General features: G+C 37.3%; 1 protein-coding gene across 1 annotated transcript in view; it reads right to left on the bottom strand.

Moving 5' to 3' along the window:
• The window catches only part of LOC118832025 (piwi-like protein 1), a 51,685-nt gene that overhangs the window by 19,901 nt on the left and 9,870 nt on the right, over window positions 1-21,914 (bottom strand). The window contains exons 4-9 of the mRNA XM_036739511.1: window positions 6,387-6,512; window positions 5,497-5,711; window positions 4,229-4,350; window positions 2,979-3,059; window positions 1,194-1,391; window positions 553-664 (exon numbers count right to left, since the gene is read on the bottom strand). Coding sequence (XP_036595406.1) covers window positions 553-664; window positions 1,194-1,391; window positions 2,979-3,059; window positions 4,229-4,350; window positions 5,497-5,711; window positions 6,387-6,512 — 854 coding nt within the window. The remainder of the gene's footprint in view (window positions 1-552; window positions 665-1,193; window positions 1,392-2,978; window positions 3,060-4,228; window positions 4,351-5,496; window positions 5,712-6,386; window positions 6,513-21,914) is intronic.

The following is a 21,914-nucleotide window of genomic DNA, read 5'->3' as shown; positions in this document are numbered from 1 at the left end:
TTGAATACTTAATTTTTTTCCTGATGAAAAAAAGTCCTCATTATTATTGCAAAATATCCTAACAGAGGGATGACTCTCAAGGATTACTCCAGTGCATTTTGGCTACTACAAGAACTGTCTGTCTCTAGATTGCCATCTTATTTTTTCTCCTCATTGACCAGTGTGCCAGCTGTTAATTCTTGTTGTTTTAAGTGTGCATATGCCTCTAGCAGTCTCCTTTTCATCACCCATAGGCTGGGAAACCAGGCAACTAAGCTCAACATGATAGCTTTGTGGCTTAAAAAATCATAGTAAACAAGCAGCAAGTGAATAGTCTCAAGGCACATTAACTTTATGACAGTGATTTTAGCTGCCCAGAGACCCTTGCCCCTCTTCCTAGGTAGCTGAAGCTGCTAAATAAATAGAACGTGACAGCCAGATAAATAAGGTAATATTGCATCTTACCATGTAGATGTATATATGCACATCTTTTTCTGTATCATTATAACCTACCTTGAGAGCATAAATGAGAGAAAAAAGGAACCATATGTTTATTCAAGTTGATTTTTATACCTTTCTGTAGTAGTCTAAAAAGCTGATTTCAGAGCCATCTGCTTTTTTAAAGGTGCTTCTTGGATTCTGCTCCCAGTCAATATCATCTACTCTATAGGTTTTATTGTTGTACCTGTGAAGCAATTCCAGGAATCTCAATAATCCAAAAGTGACAACTGCAAACTTTCACTATAAATAAGATTAGGTAACAGAATGAATGAACAGCATCTAAGTGGTTCTTCTGGTTTAAAAGCCCTGAGAGTGATGGAAATTAAATTAAAATTTTGGTCTTTTCTAGAACAAATTTTTTTTCATTAGTTCTAAATGCATTATTTAAAAGACCTAGAAAGAAGGACATTCTGAAGAGGCTGTTGGCCATTAACGATCTTCCTATGATGTTGCTTTTAAAGCACTTCAAAGTATAGGTAAAATGTACATCAAGGCAATCCTTTAAACAAAGCTATATAATTCTGAGATGGGCCAAAGAGGACAACTATTTCTCCCTTACTCCTATTCTCCTTATCTTAAGAATTCAACTGGCCTGTCAGCTACAGGTGCAGTCTGTACTTATGAAGAAGAACATGTATTAACACCCTTACTGTGAAGAATTTACAGAAAAACTTTAGAAAATTATAAAGTAAAAACAAATTGAGCTTTCTCACTTGGTAAGAACGATTAATCCTATTAATTCTTTAGAGACTTGTTCTTGAAATCGATGTTCACCAAACTGTTGATACAGGCTGAACATAAAATCTAAAACAGTTTCACTTCGAAGAACTTTATGGCTTACATCAGTGCATAGCATAATGTTATTCTCATATTGAAGAATAGAGGTAGTGAATCCTGGCCAAATCACCAACCTGTAAAGAGTGTAAAAAAAATTTTTAGAGTTTCTATTGTAAATGCATAATACTCTATCTTAAATTTACACATGACCCATAATCCATGTTTCTTTTACTTCTTTTGTATGCTTTACGCTTAAACTTTAAAAAGCATCATTGAAAGCTTTTAAGTTTCATTCTGTAATCTGATTAGTCCCTTTAAACTGTCATTAGTTTTTTTGGTGGGGGAAAATGTCTTAAACTTATTTTAAAATAATTTTCATTGAGGGATATATAGCAGATGAACTGTTTAGCAGTTCATCTGAAAGACTGGAAGGAAGGGTAATATTTACTGGACTGCAAACTCAAAATGACTAAACAGTGTGTTACAATAGCCAAAAGAGCTAGTGAAATGCTAACTGCCCCCATTAAGTGTCCAGGTGATAATCTCATTCTACTCTGGTCAAACCACATGTGAAGATTCTCAAGATTGTGCTATAATTATACTGGTTGAAGAATGTTTAGCTTTGAAAAGAAAGGATTCAAGAGAGATATGATAATTTTCTTCAAATATCTGAAATTCTGCCAAAAAGAGGGGTTAGACTTTTTTCTGCTTGATCCTATAAACCGGAACTAGGAAGAAAAAAAGATTTGGGATTAATGTAAGGAAAAACTCCCTAGCAAAATTAGAGGTGCTCAAAGGAGAAATGGACTACCTTCAGAGGTGATGGGTGAGTTTCCCTTCACTAAAATCTTCAACCAAAAGCCAAGGGTCCAGTTCGTGGAGATATGTACGTAGTGGGGCAAACTGTTCAGGTGTCAATTGAATGGTTTAGAGATCTAAGGCTTCTTTTAATTCTGAAATCACAGATTTATAGCCTAAGAGGCTGTAGAAGGGTCAGCTCATCCAACCCCTTCAATTAGCAGCAGTGACAAATGAAGCACAAACAGGTAAGTGTCTTGCCCCAAGGTCACACACAGTATATCGGGTAACTGATGTTCCATCTGAGCCCACATCCCTCAACTCCAAATCTAACATCTTTTACTGCATGTGTTGCCTTTTGGCAGATCCTTTGATTCTGCCCAATGTAAGACTTTATAAGATGAATGTGCATCTGATGACTTTGGCTGTTAAGTCTGTATTGTCTTGAGACATCCAAAAATTAATTAAGATTTGGCTAAAGAGTTTATAAATTTAGCAATATTAAACTATCCTGAATTCAATTAACCTAAAAGGCCCTTTGCTGCTCTTCCTACCTTATCATAATTCCTTTCTCCCCTCACCCCCAACAAAAAGGAATAAAAAAATTTAAATCCTATAATGTGGTATCAACAACCTAGATTTAAAAAAAGAAGGCTTCTAGTTTTATACCTGATTTATACCAGGAAGTCAAACATGTCATTAAATTTTTTATAGCAGAAACTGACTGAAAGACCTTAGGGCTCACACTCTGGTACTTTGGGCCTTTTTCCACATCTGAATAAAAGGAATATTTAGTAATCACTAGCTAACATTCTAGGTTTCTAATATGAGCTTTTTTTTATCTAATAGTTCCTACACTTGAAAAATACCCATCAAATAAGACTTTCATTTCCAATCTCAAAATATCTAAGATAGGTACTAACCTATGATTTGGGATATTAATCGGATCACTTGGATTATAATAATTACGTCCAATTTGTTGCAAATTCATGATCTTCAAAAGCCTGGAAATAAAAAAGTCAAAAGTTTTACTGGCATTTGTTTTACTCTATCCTCCTTGGTTACCCAATATTGCTACATTGACCATACGTATACTGGTGGATCTATAGTATTAATTGGTGTGTGAGCTTTCCTTTTTCCTACAGTTAACTCATAATATCTCTACCTTTTGTGATTCTTGGTCATGGCAACTGAAGCTCTTTAGAGCTACTACATATTAATCTTAAAACTATCAACCTAACTAACGAGACAGATTCAAACAATTCTGTGATACTACCTCCTACCCATCATAAAACTAAATGCTAATGAGGTTGTGAAGAAACAGGTATATACATTAATTACTAGAATAACTGCAAACTCATACAACATTTTGGGAAGCCAATCTAGCAGGATGTGGTAAAAATAATCATACCCTTTAACTCAGGTCCATTTATTGGGAATACACCCTGACAGTGTTATCAAAAACAAACAAACAAAAAAAAGAGTCATCTGCTTAAAGCCTTTCCTAAAAGCATCATTTGTAATTGCAACACCCAGAATCCACCTAAACATCAAATGAGGGAATGGCCAAATAAATAAGATTTGGTACATTAATGTGGCAGAATATTATAATTAAAACCAGTTAAGTATAAGGAATAGAAAAAACTCTTGAAATAATACAAAGTGGAAAAAAAATAATATAAAGTAGAAAAAACTCACAAGTACATACAACTAGAAAATGAATGATAATGGAAAAAATCTGAAGTGATTAAAAGTTATATTTTATGTGTTTATAAAGTGGTTTAAATATAAATGGCTATACCATATAAAATTTTAGAAGTATATAAAGCTTCTCTTCAACATGATATAAACTAATAATGGTTAATAGCTAACATTTACTTACTTAAACTTATTATGTGCCAGGCTCTATGCTAAGTACTTTACAAATATTATCTCATTTGATCCTCCAAACAATCCTGGAAGTAGGTGCTATTATCCCCATTTTACAGATGAGGAAACTGAGGCAAATAGTGACTAAGTGACCTGTCCAGGGTCACACAGCTAGTATGTGTCTGAAGCATGATTTGAACTCAGGTCTTCCCGACTCCCCACCCAGCACTCTATCCACTGCACCACCTAGCTGCCCTTGGAAGACTCAACATTCTCAGTAATAGACACTAAAGTTTCAACAAACCTTCTGAAAATAATGTTATAAAACTGTAAACAAGTTGGTGAAGTAGGTGGAAGTTCATTTGTTAAAGTGATTGTTATCTTCACAGTTTCTCCATTCCGAGTCTGACTAAACACTTCTGTAACCTGTGAAGAATAATGAATGAAAAAGCACTTATTAAGCACTCACTATGTGCACCAAACACTATGCTTAGAATAATACTTAAGTGCTGAGAATGCAAACATTACAAGACAGTCCCAGCTCTCCAGGAGTTCAAAAATCTAATATGGGGGTGTGACATGGGGAGGAAAATAGCACTCAATACAAAGACAGGCCCCACAAGTCCAAAGGAAAATTGGTGGGGCGGATGGCAAGGCCCAAAGGTAGTTGGGTTATATATGTAGTTAAGATGAAATACTAGAGGCCTCCAAGGCAGATTAAGTATCTTACAAGTCAATGGCAGGGAAGGTGGCAAGGCCTGGTGGTCCTCTGTTCCATCAAAAGGAATGGAATTATTGACTCTCAACCTATCCAAGCCCTGTGAAGTCAAACAGGAAGAGCAAAAGAAAGTGGTAAAAAGCAGGATGCCCCTGATGATGGCAATTTTTCCTGCAGTCCAAACTTCCTGGATGGATTTTGAGATGGCCTAGGCTGGGAACAGTTATTCTTGACTATAAGGAATCTAAAGGATAGATTTCATAAGCTAATACTAAAAATAAAGAACTATTCTCTTAGATTTTATTTTTTGTGTTGCCTCTTTTTAAATCATGCTTTCATGTGAAAGGATATGACCTCTAAACCCCCAAATATTTCCATTTACATAGTACTTCAACATAGTGGTAACAAAGAATGACATGCAAACAAAAAAAATGTGTAACCCCAATATCAATAATGGCATTTTTGGTACTATAAATTTGATGCCTTTAAAAAATCCAGAATAATGGTAGATTTGTATTACAATTCAATTTTAATATCTGAAAACTATAATTAGGGAAAACTCACTTGACCTCCTAGTACCCTAGTATAAGTTGCAGAAGAGTTGCTGATCTGCATTGGTAAAAGGAGATTCTTAAATGAGAGTTCCCTATATCAATGATATCACAAAATGGATTTTAAAAAAAGTTAGGACTACCAAACAAACAATGTAGCTCTGAGTTTAATTCCAAATTTCCATTATGGGACCCTTTTAAACTGATATAACATTCTGAATTATCCATTTATCACAACTTGTGTTTTCGCCTAACTTTAAAAAGGTGCTTTTAATATCAAAAGGCATTAAAAAGTGTCATAACCTTATTTTGTAGTCTTTTGGGTAGAAATAATATTGTCCCATCAAAAGCATGACACCTTCCTATTAGTTCTTCATGCTGAAAAAGTAAAGCTGAACGGAGTCTTCTGGCTTCCATTTGTGGGTTATAGTCAACATGGTACTGATACAAAGCCCACTGGGGACGAGATGTCAGTCGAAAGTGGTTTGTGCTTAATCTTACTACAATGCCAGAAGAACCTGAAAAATACAGCAAGAGATTATCCAATTGTGAAATATTTAAAGTTCTCATTCTTTCCAGAAACATGCTTCAAATGAAAATCTAAGTAGATCAGTTTCCTTAAAATAACAGGCAAAAAGAACAAGAGTATAGTCCCAGATATATCCAACTCTTTAAAAACCACTACACCTCATCCATTCATCTAAGCAGATACAGAAATTCACTCCCTAAGTAATTAAGCCTAGTCAAAGGTCTAATATTTACTAACACATATACTTGCCAAATATACTTTCACTATAGTGAAAGAACTAGCCAATTGCCCACTAAATTTCACATAAATTTCACATAATATTAGAAATAATCAATGGCAAAGCAAAGAATTTTAACAATCTCTCATAATCATGAGATGCAATTTGACATGTTTATTTCAAGACAAGATATGAGAATTCTGTTTTTTTCTCAGAATAGGGTAAGAGAAAAAATAAAAATAATTATGGCAAACCAAGAACCCTGATGTTATCTTGTCTGCTTTGCCATGCATATAATATTAAATTGCAAATGGAAGAGGCAGAAAAATGGGACACTCCAATTTTATAGTCACATTTATTATTTAATAGATCCTTCACAAACTTGTGTGTACCTTAATAGATGTAAGATGCAACCTTCTAAAAAGACATTCCTTAGAGTTGACATACCTGTTTTTGACTCTTTAACATGTTCTAAATTCTGTCTGGTATTCACCCCAAGGTCATGAAAATCTCTTCGACGGCCTCCTCTCTCCCCCAAAGATAGCTCCTGGAATCCAGCTGAAATCTGAAGCTCTTAATAATTTTGAAGAATAAAATTATACATTAGTTGGGAAATAAAGCCACACAAATAGAAATAAAGAACTATAAGAGATTAATTTCCCTAATGCTATTAAAACAGATCCCTGAAAGCAGGTGACGTACTCGAAGCGATATATAGCTGGTCTTTATCAATATTTCTCTAGTTATCTGCTGGCAAAACAATCAATAAAATAAAATCTTAAGAATTTCTCAACAATCTTTAGAAGACATGACTTCAGAAAAAAGAAATATCATCAAGATAGCATCTCTTACTTAGACCTTTACAAGTTTTGTTTTCTACTCTATATATTATTTTCCTTATACCACTAAACCATTTATTACACTGATAACACTGGACAGCAGCTTTCTAAGAAGTAGAAAGCCAAAATTATCAAAACTTCTGCTGTTATTGCTTTGTTCCTTTACAGGGAATGTGTAAAAGTAGTAAGTTTTAATAGAAATTTGTTCAGTATGTGCCCAATATCTTTGTCAAGTAACTTTCCCCACCCGAGTGTGGAGATCATGAATAAAGATTATTCTTTACTTCCCCTCTCACCCCCAATAACTGACAAGCCTTATGTGCTTAAGCTTTTAAGTGGGTATTTTGTAGTATTCTCCTAAATTGAACTTTTATTTCAAATTTGTGCTATCAGACCAATCCTAGTTTAAAAACTGACACTCATGTGGGCAAAACATTAATAAGTGCTACAGGCAAGATTGGGAAGACAATGTTTTTCATATGAAAAAGAATATTCTTTCTGGGTCTTATTTCTTTACCTTCTTTTTTTTGTTTGTTTGAATTGGGGGGGGGCAAGGAAATTGAGGTTAAGTGACTTGCCCAAGGTCACACAGCTAGTACATGTGTTAAGTGTCTAAGGTCGGATTTGAGCTCAGGTCCTCCTGACTCCATGGCCAGTGCTCTACTCACTGCGCCACCTAGCTGCTGCTTCTTTACCTTCTTAAAACTTTGCCATTGGATGGAAAAGGAGCCTAATGTAAACATGCTTGGCAAAAATCAAAACTATTGTTCATATCTGCTTATGGCCATATACAACAGTTCTTTCGATTTATGCTCTCAACAATGGCACTTTTGTCCTCTATGCAGAATATACAAACATGGTGGAGATGTTCTGTGCTTAACATTCCTCAGTAATATTGTAGCACTCCAGCTATCTGTCATCTGTCAAATACACGATTAAGTCTACCTCCTTTGATGATACTGTTTATGTCATTTCATTGCTGTTAACGTACCACAGCCTCCTTATACCTAGCATCTTTCTCATCCCTTCCCACTATGATTCAGTTACATATACAATACTGTTTCATTCAACCCAAACATTTAGTAAGGGATTACAATGTGTAAGTCACTGGGGATACAAAAATAAAGTAATACAGTCCCTATGCTTAAAATCTTACATTCCATATTGAGGAAGAGCAAAGGAGAATATGATATACACAGATAAGTATATATCATAAGTGAGACAAATAATACAAGGGGAAATCTGATGAGGGCATGAGGGTCAAGGAGAAATCTGAATTGTTTTAGAAATAAGTGAGGTGGAGGAAAGCCACTTTCAGCTGGTGGAAGATAGGGAAAGAAGGGGACTCAAGAGGTTTCACTGAGGAGGCAGTACCTAAGAATCTTCTTCTTCCTTTACGGCTCATTTAAAGACAGATTTAGAGGAATACATGCAAGTATGGGGGACAGCCTGTATGAATGTTTGGAAGCAAAAGGACACGTCCAGTTAGAGTACAAGCTAGTAGTCCAATATGGCTGAAATATAGTGTGTGAAAGAGAAAAATATTAAATAAAATTAAATAAAGTTACAGAGGTAAGCTAGGACTAGATTGTGAAAGGATTTAATAAAATGACAAATTATATTTGTTTTTTGGCCTGCAGATATTAGGGGTTCTTACAAGGAGTAATCTGAATACGAAAGATAGTTTGGAAAAGTGGAATAGAGGCAAGAAGCTGTTACAGTTGCCTAGGCAAGACGTGATAAGGGTCTGTACTTCTATCTTTGGAGGCAAATTAAGTCTCCAAACTGAAATTAAACTCCTCTTCCTAACTGAAAAAGCACTGTTTTCAATTGAATAAAGCCATTTTCTCAAATCTAAGTCATCCATAACTCGTTTTTGTATTCCTTATGTATATACATGTCATTTACCTTTCTATTCGTAAGCAAAGAACAGAATTCTTTATATGTCTGCTATGATGGTTTTGTATAGGAAACTCCCAATGATGTAACTCACTCCACCAAAGCAGACTAACAACTCTTCCACAATTCAGAAAGTATCCTGGGGGCACAGAGGTTTAAATGACTTGCCATGTCCAACCAGTACCTAAAAGTCAAATTGTATATTAAACATTCTATTCTCCAACTTCTCTTTCAAACAAAACAACCTTATGCGTCTTCCTGATGGAACTTTTTCTATAAACAGTAGTTCTTTCACCTAGTTTCCCATGTTCAAAAATTCCTACTCTATTTTCTCTCCTGTCTTACAGCTAACCTGTCAAGTTTTTTTGATCTCATCTCCTAGAAGTCACTAAATTGTACAAAACCTTTGCATACTGGCCCTCTTTTACCAATCATCTGGATATACAGCTCTTAAATTAGTTTTCCCACCTCTACTTTCTCCCTTTACCAATCCATCCTTCATAATGCTGCCACACCAAGGTTCCTTTCTTTGTGCATAAACCTGGTCGTAACACACTGCTCAAAAATCTTCACTGTCACCATTCATAACGTCCAGGGACTTCTAGTCAGCACACTAATTTTCTCAAGACTATGGGGAAATAAAGTTGACTCCTGAGGCAGCGCAGTGTGATACAGCTTGATTTGAGATACAGGCTGTAGGCAAAGAGCTCAGGACTTGGAAGTAATCTGAATAGAAGTGGACACCTGAAGGAAATCACATGGACAAGGAGAGATCACTGGGAAACCCACCTCAATGGTTCAGAAGAAAACGCTAACAATAGGTTACTTTATAAATAATAAAATTCATCTGGAATAACAAAAGGTCACGCATATCAAGGGAAAAAATGGGGGGTAGGGAATTAAATGGGCCTAGCAAGACCTTATCTTACTATATATCACACACACACACTACTACACTATAAAGCAGTAATTAAAATTATTTGGTATTGTTAAGAATAGAAAAGTTAATCAATTGACAGATTAGATAAACAAGACCCAGTTTTTAATAAACCCAAGGAAACCGACTTTTAGGGTAACTCCCAAATTTGACAAAAACTGCTAGGAAAATTGCAAATCATCTGGAAGAAATTAGGTTTCAGTCAACATTTTATATTATAACAAATTCTAAATGAAAGGAGATACCTTTGTGAGTGTGTTGGGGTGGGGGGAGGGATTCTTAGCTAAAAAGTGATAAAGGTGATCATCATATAAGATAAAAAAAAGCAATTATTACATAAAATTTTAAAACTGTATACGCAAAAAATCAGAAGGGAAAATCTTAAGAAAAAAATTTCTCATTTATCATCTGATATCCAAAATATAGAAGGAATTGATACAAATATACATAAGAAAAAGCACCATTCTTTAATAGGTTAAGTGGTTTAAAGAAGCGAATAGCCATTTTTCAAATTTTTTTTTAAAAAGCAAGCTGCCAACTAACTTATGAAAAAGTGCTCCAAATCGAATAGAAACATGCATTATAATAATTCTGTGGTTCCACACCTCACACACATCAGATCTGCAGAGATGACAAAAAGAAGAAAATGACTACTGTTGGGACATTCTAGGGAGGACATCCACATTAATCCGCAGTTGGTTCTACTCTGAATTGGTCCAGCCATACTAAATAGAAAACCACTTCAAACCTATGCCCAGTCACTAAACTAAAACAAATCCTCTGACCTGTAATATCACTACTATACATATATCTCTAAAGAGGACAAAGAGAGGGAAAGTAAACATCTGTACAAAAATACTTACTGGAACACCTATCATTGTAATAAATAACTTTTAAAAGTGCCAGGTTGGGAAATGGTTGAACAGATTATCGTGTAAGAATAGTACTATACCCTAGGATATTATGATTATAAAGCATTCAAAGCAATTTGAATATTTGCATAAACTAATACTGAGGTAAGCAAAACCAGAAGAATGATTTGCACAATAATCACAATCAAGTAAAGGAAAACAACTGTGAAGAACTTCAGAGATCTTATCTTATGAACACGACCAATCATGACTTCAAAAAACTGATGAAGGATAATTTCCATCTCTTGACAGAGAGGTATTATATTAAAAGGGTTGGACTGAGACAGAGATATTCAGACATGTACTATATGTTGATTTGTTTTGTTTGACTATCCTTATATATCTATAATGAGATCTCCATGTCTTCATAAAATTTTTCTTTGATGTCATCAGGGTTCATAATGGTAGGAACATAGGTAACGATGAAAGTGGCATTTCGTTTTCCTGCAAGATGCAATTGCATTGTCATGAGCCTGTCGTTCACTCCTTTTGGCAGGCATAAAAGCTTGCTGACTAGACTAGATTTGATTGCAAAACCTACACCAGCTTTACGGCTCTTCTCTTCACTGTGGCCACTCCAGAAAACCATGTATCCAGCTCTGACTTCAGTCAGCTGGCCTTCATTTGCCAGATTTGTTTCACTCAAGGCTATTTGGATTCAATACCTACTGAGTTCTCTTGCAACAAGAGCTTTACGAAGACCTGAAGACCCTTATCATCAATGTGCCAAAAGAGAACAAGCTTATAATTCTGGGTGACTTTAATGCTAGAGTAGGTTCAGACTACTACACTTGGCAGGGAGTCTTAGGGAGGAATGGAGTTGGAAAAAGCAACAGCAATGGTCACTTACTACTAAAGACGTGCATCTCATGACCTTCTCATCTACAGTTTTCCATTTACCTAAATGCAATAAAACTTAATGGATGCACCCTTGCAGTAAACATTGGCATTTAATAGACAATGTGATTTTAAGAAGAGACAGGATGTGAGAGTCACTACGGCAATGTGTGGTGCAGAGTGCTGGATCGATCATAGACTCATCCTTTCCAAGCTAAATATTCGCATTCAGCAAAAGCAGCACCCCCAAGGCAATATGACTACCAGAAGAAATAATGTCAACAAATTAGAGCTCTTCTCTGAGTGGGAACAGTTTGTTGCTAACTTGGGGGGAAAATTGAGCCAACACACGGTTGGCAACAATGGAGTAGAAAAGGAGTGGGCACCTTTCAGAGATTTGGTGTATAGTACCACATTTGCTCTTCTGGGTCAGAACACTCAGAACACCAAGACTGGTTTGATAAAAATGATGGGGAAATTCAGAAGCTGCTAAATGAAAAACGGGAACTTCACAGGACTTACCAGTAGGATAGCTCAACCATCTCTAAGAAGGCAGCATTTAATTCCATCAAAAGTAAAGTACAAGCAATGCTTAGAGAGATGGAGGGTTCTTGGCTGAGTAGGAAGGCAGATGAAATTCAGTTTTATGTTGATAGTAACAATCCTAAGCGCTTTTATGATGCCCTGAAGGCTACCTATGGGCCAAAGACCTATGGTGCATCTCAACTACTCCTTGCTGATGAAGCCACATTGATTAGTAATAAGGACATGATCCTGTAGAGATAGGCTGAATACTTCCACAGTTTTCCCAACAGGCCATCATAAATCAATGCTGAAGCCACCGACCATTTACCTCAGGTTGAAGTCAATCCCTCCCTAGCTGAAGCTCCATCTAAAGAAGAGGTTTTGAATGCCATTAGGCTCCTTTTCATGTGGCAAAGCACCTGGTGCTGATTCTGTTCCAGCTGAGATTTACAAGGTAGGGGGTCCATTGCTCATACAAAAGCTGACTGAAATTTTCCAGGTTATATGGCAAGAGGTGGTTATTCCTCAGGAGTTCAAGCATGCCTCCATTTTCCATCTCTATAAAGACAAAGGAAATAGACTGTCCTGTGACAACCACGTGGTGGGGGGTTTTCTCTGTTAGTCCCTGCTGGCAAGATTCTTGCCAGTCCTCCTTAATAGGCTGAGCCTTCACCTGGAAGATGGTCATCTACCTGAAAGCCAGTGTGGCTTCAGAAAGGGCCAGGAACAGTTAATATGGTGTTTCCTGCCCAACAACTCCAGAAGAAATGTCAGGAGCAGAACAAAGGTCTGTATACAATGTTTGTAGATCTGACCAAGGCCTTTGATATTGTTAGTCATCAGGGCTGATGGAAAATTTGCCCAGAGAAGTTCATTAGCACTGTATGTCAATTTCATGATGGCATGCTTGCCTGGGTTCTAAATAGTGGACAATGTTCTTGTGCCTTCCCAGTCACCAATGGAGTGAAGCAAGGCTGTGTGCCTGCTCCCATGCTTTTTAGCATGTTTTCAGCCATCTTGTCACATGTTTTCAATCAGGATGAACATAGCATTAAGGTCAGCTACTGCACTGATGGTAAATTCTTCAACTTTTAAAGGCTACAAGCCAACGCCAAAGTGAAGGAAGTGTTGGTGCATGACTTTTTGTTTGCAGACAATTGTGCACTCAATGCAGCCTCTGAAGCTGAGATGCAACAAAGTATGGATCATTTCTCCGCTGCTTGTGCTAATTTTGGCCTAAAAGTTAACAACAAGAAAGCAAAGATGTTCCATCAGCCACCACCATAACATCCATACATGGAACCATCAGTTACAGAAAATGGAGAAGTTTTGAATGCTGTGGATAAGTTCACTTACCTTGGTAGCGTACTTTCTAGGGACGTACACATTGATAATGAGGTTGATGCACGCATTGCCAGAGTTAGCTCAGTGTTTGGGAGGCTCCAAAGGAAAGAATGGGAGAGAAGAGGTATTAGACTGATTACCAAACTGAAGGTCTATAGAGCCGCTGTGCTGACCTCATTGTTGTATGCCTGTGAAACCTGGACAGTCTACCAGCGCCATGCCAGGAAACTGAATCACTTCCATTTGAGTTGTCTTAGGAAGATTCCGAAGATCACATGCCAGGATAGGTACCAGACACTGAGGTCCTTACTTGAACTAAAATGCCAAGCTCAAAACTCTGCTTCAGAGAGCACAACTCTGATGGGCTAGCCATGTCGTTGGAATGCAAAACATATGCCTGCCAAAAAGACTTTTATGGAGAACTCACACAGGGCAAGGACACTCTCCAGGTCTCAAGAACTTTGGAATTGATTTTGTGACATGGGAGACATCAGCACAGGACTGCTCAGCATGGCATGCCCACATCAGAGAAGGTACTGTGCTATATGAGCAAAGCAGAGCTGCAACAGCTCAAAGGAAACGCAGGATATGCAAGTTTGGAATATCCACCCTACATGTTCATGTGGACTGTTTGTGCCTGACCTGTGGTGGAGCATTCTGAGCTCATATTGGCCTGATCAGCCACAGCTTGAAACTTGACTCAAACATAGTGATGTCATTTTGGTCATCTTCTAGAACGAAGGACAACAACAATAATGAAGGAAGACACAAGTTAGTGGGTGGTGCTACAGATGTAAGAAAAAGGAAAAGATCAATAAAACATTTTAAAATGTTAAGAAAAAAATTAAGGATCAGAAATGGACATAATAGGTGCTAATAACATGATAAATTACATATAAAATATATGTGTGCATGTGTATATATATACTTTATGTATACATATACAGAAATACATACATATGTATGTGTATCTTTTTTTAGTAAGAGAGAAAAAGGAATAGGCATATATTAAGCACTTTTCCAGACACTGTGCTAAGCACTTTACAAGTATCATTTCACTTGATCTTTATAATAACCCTGTGAGGTAGGTGCTTTTATTATGTCCATTGGTAGGTGAGGAAACTGAGGAAGACTTAAGTGACTTGCCTATGATCACAGAACTAGTAAGTCTCTGAGGCTAGATATGAACTCAGGTCTTCTGGACTCCAGAGCTCTTTCCACTTCACCACCAAGCTAAATATAAATTTAATGTAAGTTATGAGTTTCCTATACAATTCTCATCTTTCTTTATTGTAATATTGCAATATTTGAGGAGTTACATTAATAATTTGTAGTGAAACAGTGAAAATGGTTAGAAAGAACAAAAATAGGTAATTCTGCATGAAATTGGAAGACTTTTGTACAATTAAGCACTAAGAAAATTAACACCACTTGAAGGAGTCAACTGAGAAAAAAAATCTTTGTATCTTAGGCATTGATTTGAAACCTAAGATACATAAGCAACTCCTTCAGACATACCAACCTTCAGTTCCTCAACTTAGTAATTTCCCAAGACCTACTTATCCAGTAACAAAAAAAATCTCTCCTCCAACCTCAAAAATTCTCGGTTGATCCATCAGTTCCTCCAAGCTATTGTCCCATCTCTCTCCTGCCTTTTGTGGCTAAATCCCTTGAGGAAGCCATCCACAATCAGTGCCTCCACTTCCCATCCTCTCACTCTCTTCTTAACACACTATACTCTGGATTCTGACCTCATCATTCAAATGAAACTACTCTCTCCAGAGATACCAATTATTTCTCAACTGTTAAAATCTAATGACCTTTTCTCAATCGTCATCCTCATTGACTTCTCTGCAGCTTTTCACACTGTCAGTCAGTCACTCTCTTCTCCCCATTTTCCTAATCCTGGTTCTCCTAACTCTCTCTACTTTGATGAATTTTCATGATGTCCCACAAAGTTCTATCTGAGGTCCTCTTTTCTCCCTCTATACTAGGGCTTCTTGAACTTTTTCCACTTAACAATCCTTTTTCTTTATGGAACCTTGGGGTGAGTGTGTGTGTGTAGGCATGTAAATCAAACATTTATTGATACTAAATCATAAGGAAATTGATTTTAAAACAATTCTTTGATACACATATAATTTCCCCATTTATTAAAGATGAAAGCAAATTTGCATACTAATGAGATGGATATGCTTATTTTTACATAAAGAATTAAATTTTGGCAGAATATTTGATACTTCAGGACACAGAGCATCTTCAGTGTTTTTCAGAATTGATTGATATTTTGATTTTATAATCATCAATGCTGAGAATGCTGCTTTGCATAAATACATAGTACAAAATGGAAGAAGTGTGTTTAGGGCCACTTCAGAAATTGTTGGAAATTCTGTCCTAATCTCAAGCCAAAATTCACTTAATTTTGTATGTACAGTAAAAAAAAATTGCAATTTATAACACAATAGTCTCAAATCTAAGCCAAGGTGTTTCTGGCAGCATTTGTTGGCACCGCATGGTGCAATAGCATGTGCAGCGCAAATGTTGTGGGTTCAGAACCAAGGCTACAGTGAAACTGTGCAGTGCAACACGATGGCAAGTACTGCCAGAAACATGTCAGATTCATCAGCGTTTGATTTTTAATTAATTTTTGGTCATTGCATATTCAGAAACATTTTTACTGTTGCCAAATTTTTTGCGACCCCCACATTGTAGTTATGCGACCTCATGTGGGGTCACGACTCACAGTTTAAGAAGCTCTGCTCTATACTATTTGATTTGGTGATCTTATCTCCCATAGATTCAATTATCATTTTTATGTTAATGAGTTATCAAATTTACTTACCCAGCCCAAATTTTCTGCTGACTTTCAGAATTGCAGTTCCAGCTGCTTATTGTATATCTCAAATTAGATGTCTCATAGACATATTGAACTTAGCATGTCCAAAACTGAATTATCTTTTCCCCTAAACCTTCCCCTCTACCTAACTTCACTATTTATGGTACTACTGTTCTCCCAGTCACCCAGACTAACAACCTCTCTCTTATCCCCTTTATGTCCAATCTGTTACCAAGGCTTGGCAATTTTATCTTCGTCACATCTATCACATATGCCCCTTTCTCTCCTTTGACATTGTCACCATGCTAGTTCAGATCCTCATCACGCCACACTTGACCTACTACAAATAGTTTACAAGTTGATTTCCCTGTCAAAAGTCTTTCTCTACTCCAGCCCATCTTCCATCAAGCTGTCAAAGCCATCTTCCTAATAATCTGCAGATCTGACCATATCACTGTTCTATTCAAACGTTAGTGGTTCTCTATTGCCTCCATGATCAAATATGAAATCCTCTTTGGCCTCAAAAGTTGTTCACAATTTTCCCCTATCCCCTACCTTCCAGTCTTCTTACATCTTCCACATTACACCCTGCCCCACAATACCCTGCAAGCCAGTGACACTAACCCTCTTCATGTTCCTTACACAACCTACTCTATTCTACCTAATCTGGGCATTTTCACTGGTTGTCCTTCATTCCTAAAATGCTCTCCCTTCTCATCTCTGCCTCCTGGCTTCCTTCAAGTACTAGCTAAAATCCTACCTTACAGGAAGTCTTTCCAATACCCTTTCATTCTAGCATCTTCTTCCTGGATATTATTTCCAATTTAGCCTGTTTATAGTTTGAATATAATTATTTGCATGTTGTCTCCAATTATACTGTAAGCTCCTTGAAACCAGAAACTGCCTTTCATCTCTCATTGTATCCCCAATACTTAGTATGGTTCTTGGTATGCAGCAGTTACCAAATACATATTTATTGACTAGCAACTAAGATATATGAAACCAAAATTCTTCAGTAGATAAGCTGTCAGAGGATCTGAACAAACAATTCTCAAAAGAATTGCAAACTACTGACCACCAAATGAAAGAATGCTACAAATCACTAATAAGAGAAATGCCAATCAAAATATCCCTTAGGTTTTGGTTCACACACAGCACATTATTAAAGATGTCAAAAGAATAACCAATGTTGAATGAATGGTAGAAAGATGAGCACATTAAAGCAGTGTTTGTGGAGCTATGCATTGGTACAACCATTCTTCAAAGCAATCTGGAATTATCCCAAGGAAGGGACTGAAAGGTCAATACCCCTTGACCTAGAAATTCCACTGCTGGGCATATACTCTAAGAAAGGTCCAAACTATTTATAGCAGTACTTTCTGTAGTAAAAAGAACTAGAAAAAAAGTAGATGCCTGTCGACTTGATAATGGCTAATCATATTACGAATGTAATATGTAACGAAATATGACAACCTTATAAGAAACTTAAGATGATGAATAGAGAGAAACATGGTGAGCGCAAGCCAGTTCATACTGTCTTATGAGAGCCAATTATTAAAATTTTACTTTTCACATTTTACTCATAAGTTGACAAATGCTACATATGAGGGCTTAATTTATTTTTCTATTGGTCATCCAGACTTAAGATAGTAATGGAGATAAATGTTAGTAATGCAGATTCAACTTTAAAATGGGTAGTGCCTACTTTTTTTTTCCTAGGGAGTCAGTTAAACATTTTCCAGCATACTCCTGCTGAGAAAACATGGGAAGATTTATATGAAGTAGTCAGAACCAGGAAATCAGTATTAACATAATGACTACTGCAACGTGACGGAGAGAACAATGAAAATGAATGCTGTGAAACTATGTCCAAACTTGGCCACAAAGAAAAGGTACAAAAAAAGTACTCCACTTTTTTTTTCTTTTCAGGTGGGGAACAATAAGTGTGGAACGCTGCATGAAGTCAAGACTTTCTTGATATGTGTTTTGCTAAATTCTTGTTTCCTTTTTAAGTTTGTTTTAAAGTATGGCTTTCTGGGAGAAGGATGGACACTTTGGTAAATGTATATGATATGAAAAAAAAACAAATAAAATTTTTAAAGTAGAGTAGGAAGACCAGAAGAGAAGAAAGAATCCAATTAAGGAGGGATTTATTCAGTAGTATCAAAACTGATTAGAGGAAAACTGGGGGAAAAAAAGTCATTGGATATAGTCACCAGTCATCCTTTTTTGACCTTTTAGGAGCATTTAGAATCAAGATTTTTCAAGATCTAAGCATGTTTTAAGGCAAATGGGAAGTAGGCATTAGCCTGACCAATCTAGCCTAAAACTTGCCATATTAAATAGTAAATAAATATTCCCACACCATCGGACCACACACACTGACCCATTGTGGGCCTATTTACTCCCCTATGAAGTGACTGAACTGAACAATCTCTTTAGTCTCTTATAGCTCTGAGAGTCAAATGACTAACAATCTAAAGTTAGCAAAGAGTCTGAATTGTAAGGTGACAGGATTTAGGCTTGGCCCTGAATTAGGCTTGGGCCCTCAGGTCTAATCTTATTAAGCAAGTCATGAGATGCACAAGTCTTCAGTAGTAAGCGACCACTGCTGTTGCAGAGGTCTGTACAAAACATTTGTATATCTGACCAAGGCCTTTGATACTGTCATTTGTGAGGGCTTATGGAAAATTATGTTAAAATTTGGTTGCCCTGAGAAGTTCATCAGCATTGTACATTAATTTCATGATGGTACGCTTGTCTGGATTCTAGATAATCAAAAATGCTCTTGTGCCTTCCCAGTCACCAACAGAGTGAAACAAGGCTGTGTGCTTGCTTCCACGCTTTTTTAGCATGATGTTTTCAGCCATGTTGCCAAATGCTTTCAATGAAGGTAGACGTTCTTCAACTCGAAAAGGCTACAAGCCAAGACCAAAACGGAGAGTGTTAGTGCATGATTTTCTGTTTGCAGATGATTGTGCACTCAATGCAGCCTCTAAAGCTGAGATGGATCAATTCTCTACTGCTTGTGCTAATTTTGGCCTAACACCAAGAAAACACAGGTGCTGGGACAGCTAGGTGGTGCAGTGAGTACAGCACTGTCCCTGGAGTCAGGAGGACCTGAGTTCAAATCCAGCCTCAGACACTTGATATACTTACCAGCTGTGTGACTTTGGGCAAGTCACTTAACCCCAATTGCCTTGTTTTCCCCCCTCCAAAAAAAGAAAACACAGGGGCTCCATCAGCTAGCACCACACCATCCATACATGGAACCATCAGTTACAGCAAATGGAGAAGTTTTGAACGCTATAGATAAGTTCACTTACTTTGGTAGCGTACTTTCCAGGGATACACACATTGATAATGAGGTTGATGCATGCATCGCCAGAGCTAGCTCAGTGTCTGGGAGGCAACAAAGGAAAGTATAGGAGAGAAGAGGTATTAGACTGACTACCAAACTGAAGGTGTACAGAGCTGTTGTGCTGACCTCATTGTTGTATGCCTGTGAAACCTGGACAGTCTACCAGCACCATGCCAGGAAACTGAATCACTTCCATTTGAAGGTCTTAGGAAGATTCTGAAGATCACCTGGCAGGATAAGATACCAGACACTGAGGTCCTTACTTGAACTAAAATGCCAAGCATTCAACTCTGCTTCAGAGAACTCACACAAGGTAAGTGTTCACATAGTGATCAGAGGAAGTGATACAAAGACACTCTCTCAAGGTCTCTCTTAATAACTTTGTAATTGATTGTGTGACATGGGAGACATTGGCACAGGACCACACAGCATGGCATGCCCACATCATAGAAGGTTCTGTGCTATATGAGCAAAGCAGAATTGAAACAGCTCAAACGCGGGATGCACAAATTTAGAGAACCCACCCCAAATGTTCACATGGATTGTTTGTGCCTGACCTATGGTGGAGCATTCCGAGCTCATACTGGTCTGATCAGCCACAGCTGGACACGCTGAAACTTGACTCTAGCATAGTGAGAGAGAGCAAAGGACAACAACCTATTGTTGCGAGTCTAACCCTCTTATTTTGCAGACAAGAAAGCAGCGTTAGAGGTCACAGAAACAGATCTATGGCTAGAAAAGATATCAGAGGCCAATACCCAACCACCTAATTTAGTGATGAAGAAACTATAGTCCACAGAGACACAATGACCCAAGGTCATATAGTTAGTAACTGTCATAGGTAGGATTTCATACTAGGACCTCTCACTCCAGAGCCACTGCTCCTTCCATTATGTCACAGTGACTCATATTTAAGAAATGTCATCTTAATTACACACCTAATTTGCATTCCACATTAAGGGTTTTGCTCATAAAAGGGTACTTCTACCAACCTAAAATCAAAAATTTTTAGTGGCTATTTTATAATGCACAAAATTAGGATGGCTAACTACTTGTCAAGTAATAATAAGCCACTGGAAATACCACCTGGCCAGAGACCACAAGTGTACAACTTAAATCCCAAGTTTAGGGTCATCCCTTATCAGTGATTTTTTTCTAATATGCCTCATAAGTAATTTTGTTATCCAAGCCAAGTCTTTCTATTCTAAAGCACATACTCAGTAAACCAACAAAGAAACAACAAAAATGTATAGGGAATTGAATAACTAGGGAACTAGAAAGACCCCAGGCCTCTTGAATTTAAGTCTCCAGGTTTGAATTACATTCCAGAATACTGAGAAAACTGGTAACTAATTACTGGGTCACCATCAATGATCTCTGAAAGGTCATGGAAGCCAGGAAAGGCAACACAGGACAGGAAGGGCAAGTGTCATCCCGATTATCAAAAAACATTAGGTAGTAGAATCTACAAATTCCAGGTAAGTTAATATTTCCACTACTAAAAAAAAATTCTATAACACAGCATTAACAAGAATGGTTAGCAAGTATCTAGAAAATTAAACCGTGATCACAAAGAGTCAGTATAGCCCCTAAACAAACAGGTTATGTCTAGTATTTGTCCTAAAAGCTGGTGATACAGGACTAAAGCTCACACGAACTATTAAGGCTGGATATATACACCTATCAGTCAGATACAGAGATATGATTAATAAAACTCATGAGAGTTAGTAAGATCATTCAGAGGGAATAGAGAATAGGGTCCACAATCATGCATTGGGAGGGAGCAAACATGATGAAGCAGGACATAGATGAGCATCTGGTAAAGGAGACTAAAGCCAGAGAGGCAGCAAGATACAGCAGTGTCCCAAAAACCCAGGGAATCCAGGGCATTCAGTACCAAAATCAAGTTACATTCAATCCTAACATTAAGCACCTATATCCTAGGCAAGTCTTAGGTGCTTGAGCTAAAAAGACAAAAAAGAATATACTGTCAAGAAATATAGATTCTTTTGAAAAAAAACGGGCGGGGGCAGGGAGGTGGGAAAGGAAAGACCTTTTGTAAGAAAAACTATTTAAGCCAAACCTGGATGGAAGCTACAGATTTAAGAGACAGAATTAAAGGCAAAGATCATTCCAGGCATGGATGTCAAGTCTGTAGAAAAGGCCCAGAACTGGGAAATAAAATGTTGTATACAGGCAACAGCAAGTAGTTGGGCTATGGTAACTAGCATTCGTTAAGTGCCTGCTATGTGCCACATACCATGCTAAGCACTGAGGATATGAAGGAGGTTAAAAGTCAGCCCCTGATCTCAAGAAGCTAGTCTGCTAGTGGAGAAAAGATGCAAATAATATTTACAGACAAGCTAAACATATAGGATTAAGTTGGAGATAAAAGAGAGAAGCCACTAGTATTAAAGGGGATCAGGAAAGGCTTCCTTCCAGTTTTCTCTATGTTATCCTCCTACCTCTCTGATCATTGCTCTGTC

The sequence above is a fragment of the Trichosurus vulpecula genome, chromosome 1 (assembly GCF_011100635.1).
Source record: "Trichosurus vulpecula isolate mTriVul1 chromosome 1, mTriVul1.pri, whole genome shotgun sequence".
NCBI lineage: Eukaryota > Metazoa > Chordata > Mammalia > Diprotodontia > Phalangeridae > Trichosurus > Trichosurus vulpecula.
Note: the sequence above shows the minus strand (reverse complement) of the source record. Positions and strands in the feature narration are given on the sequence as shown.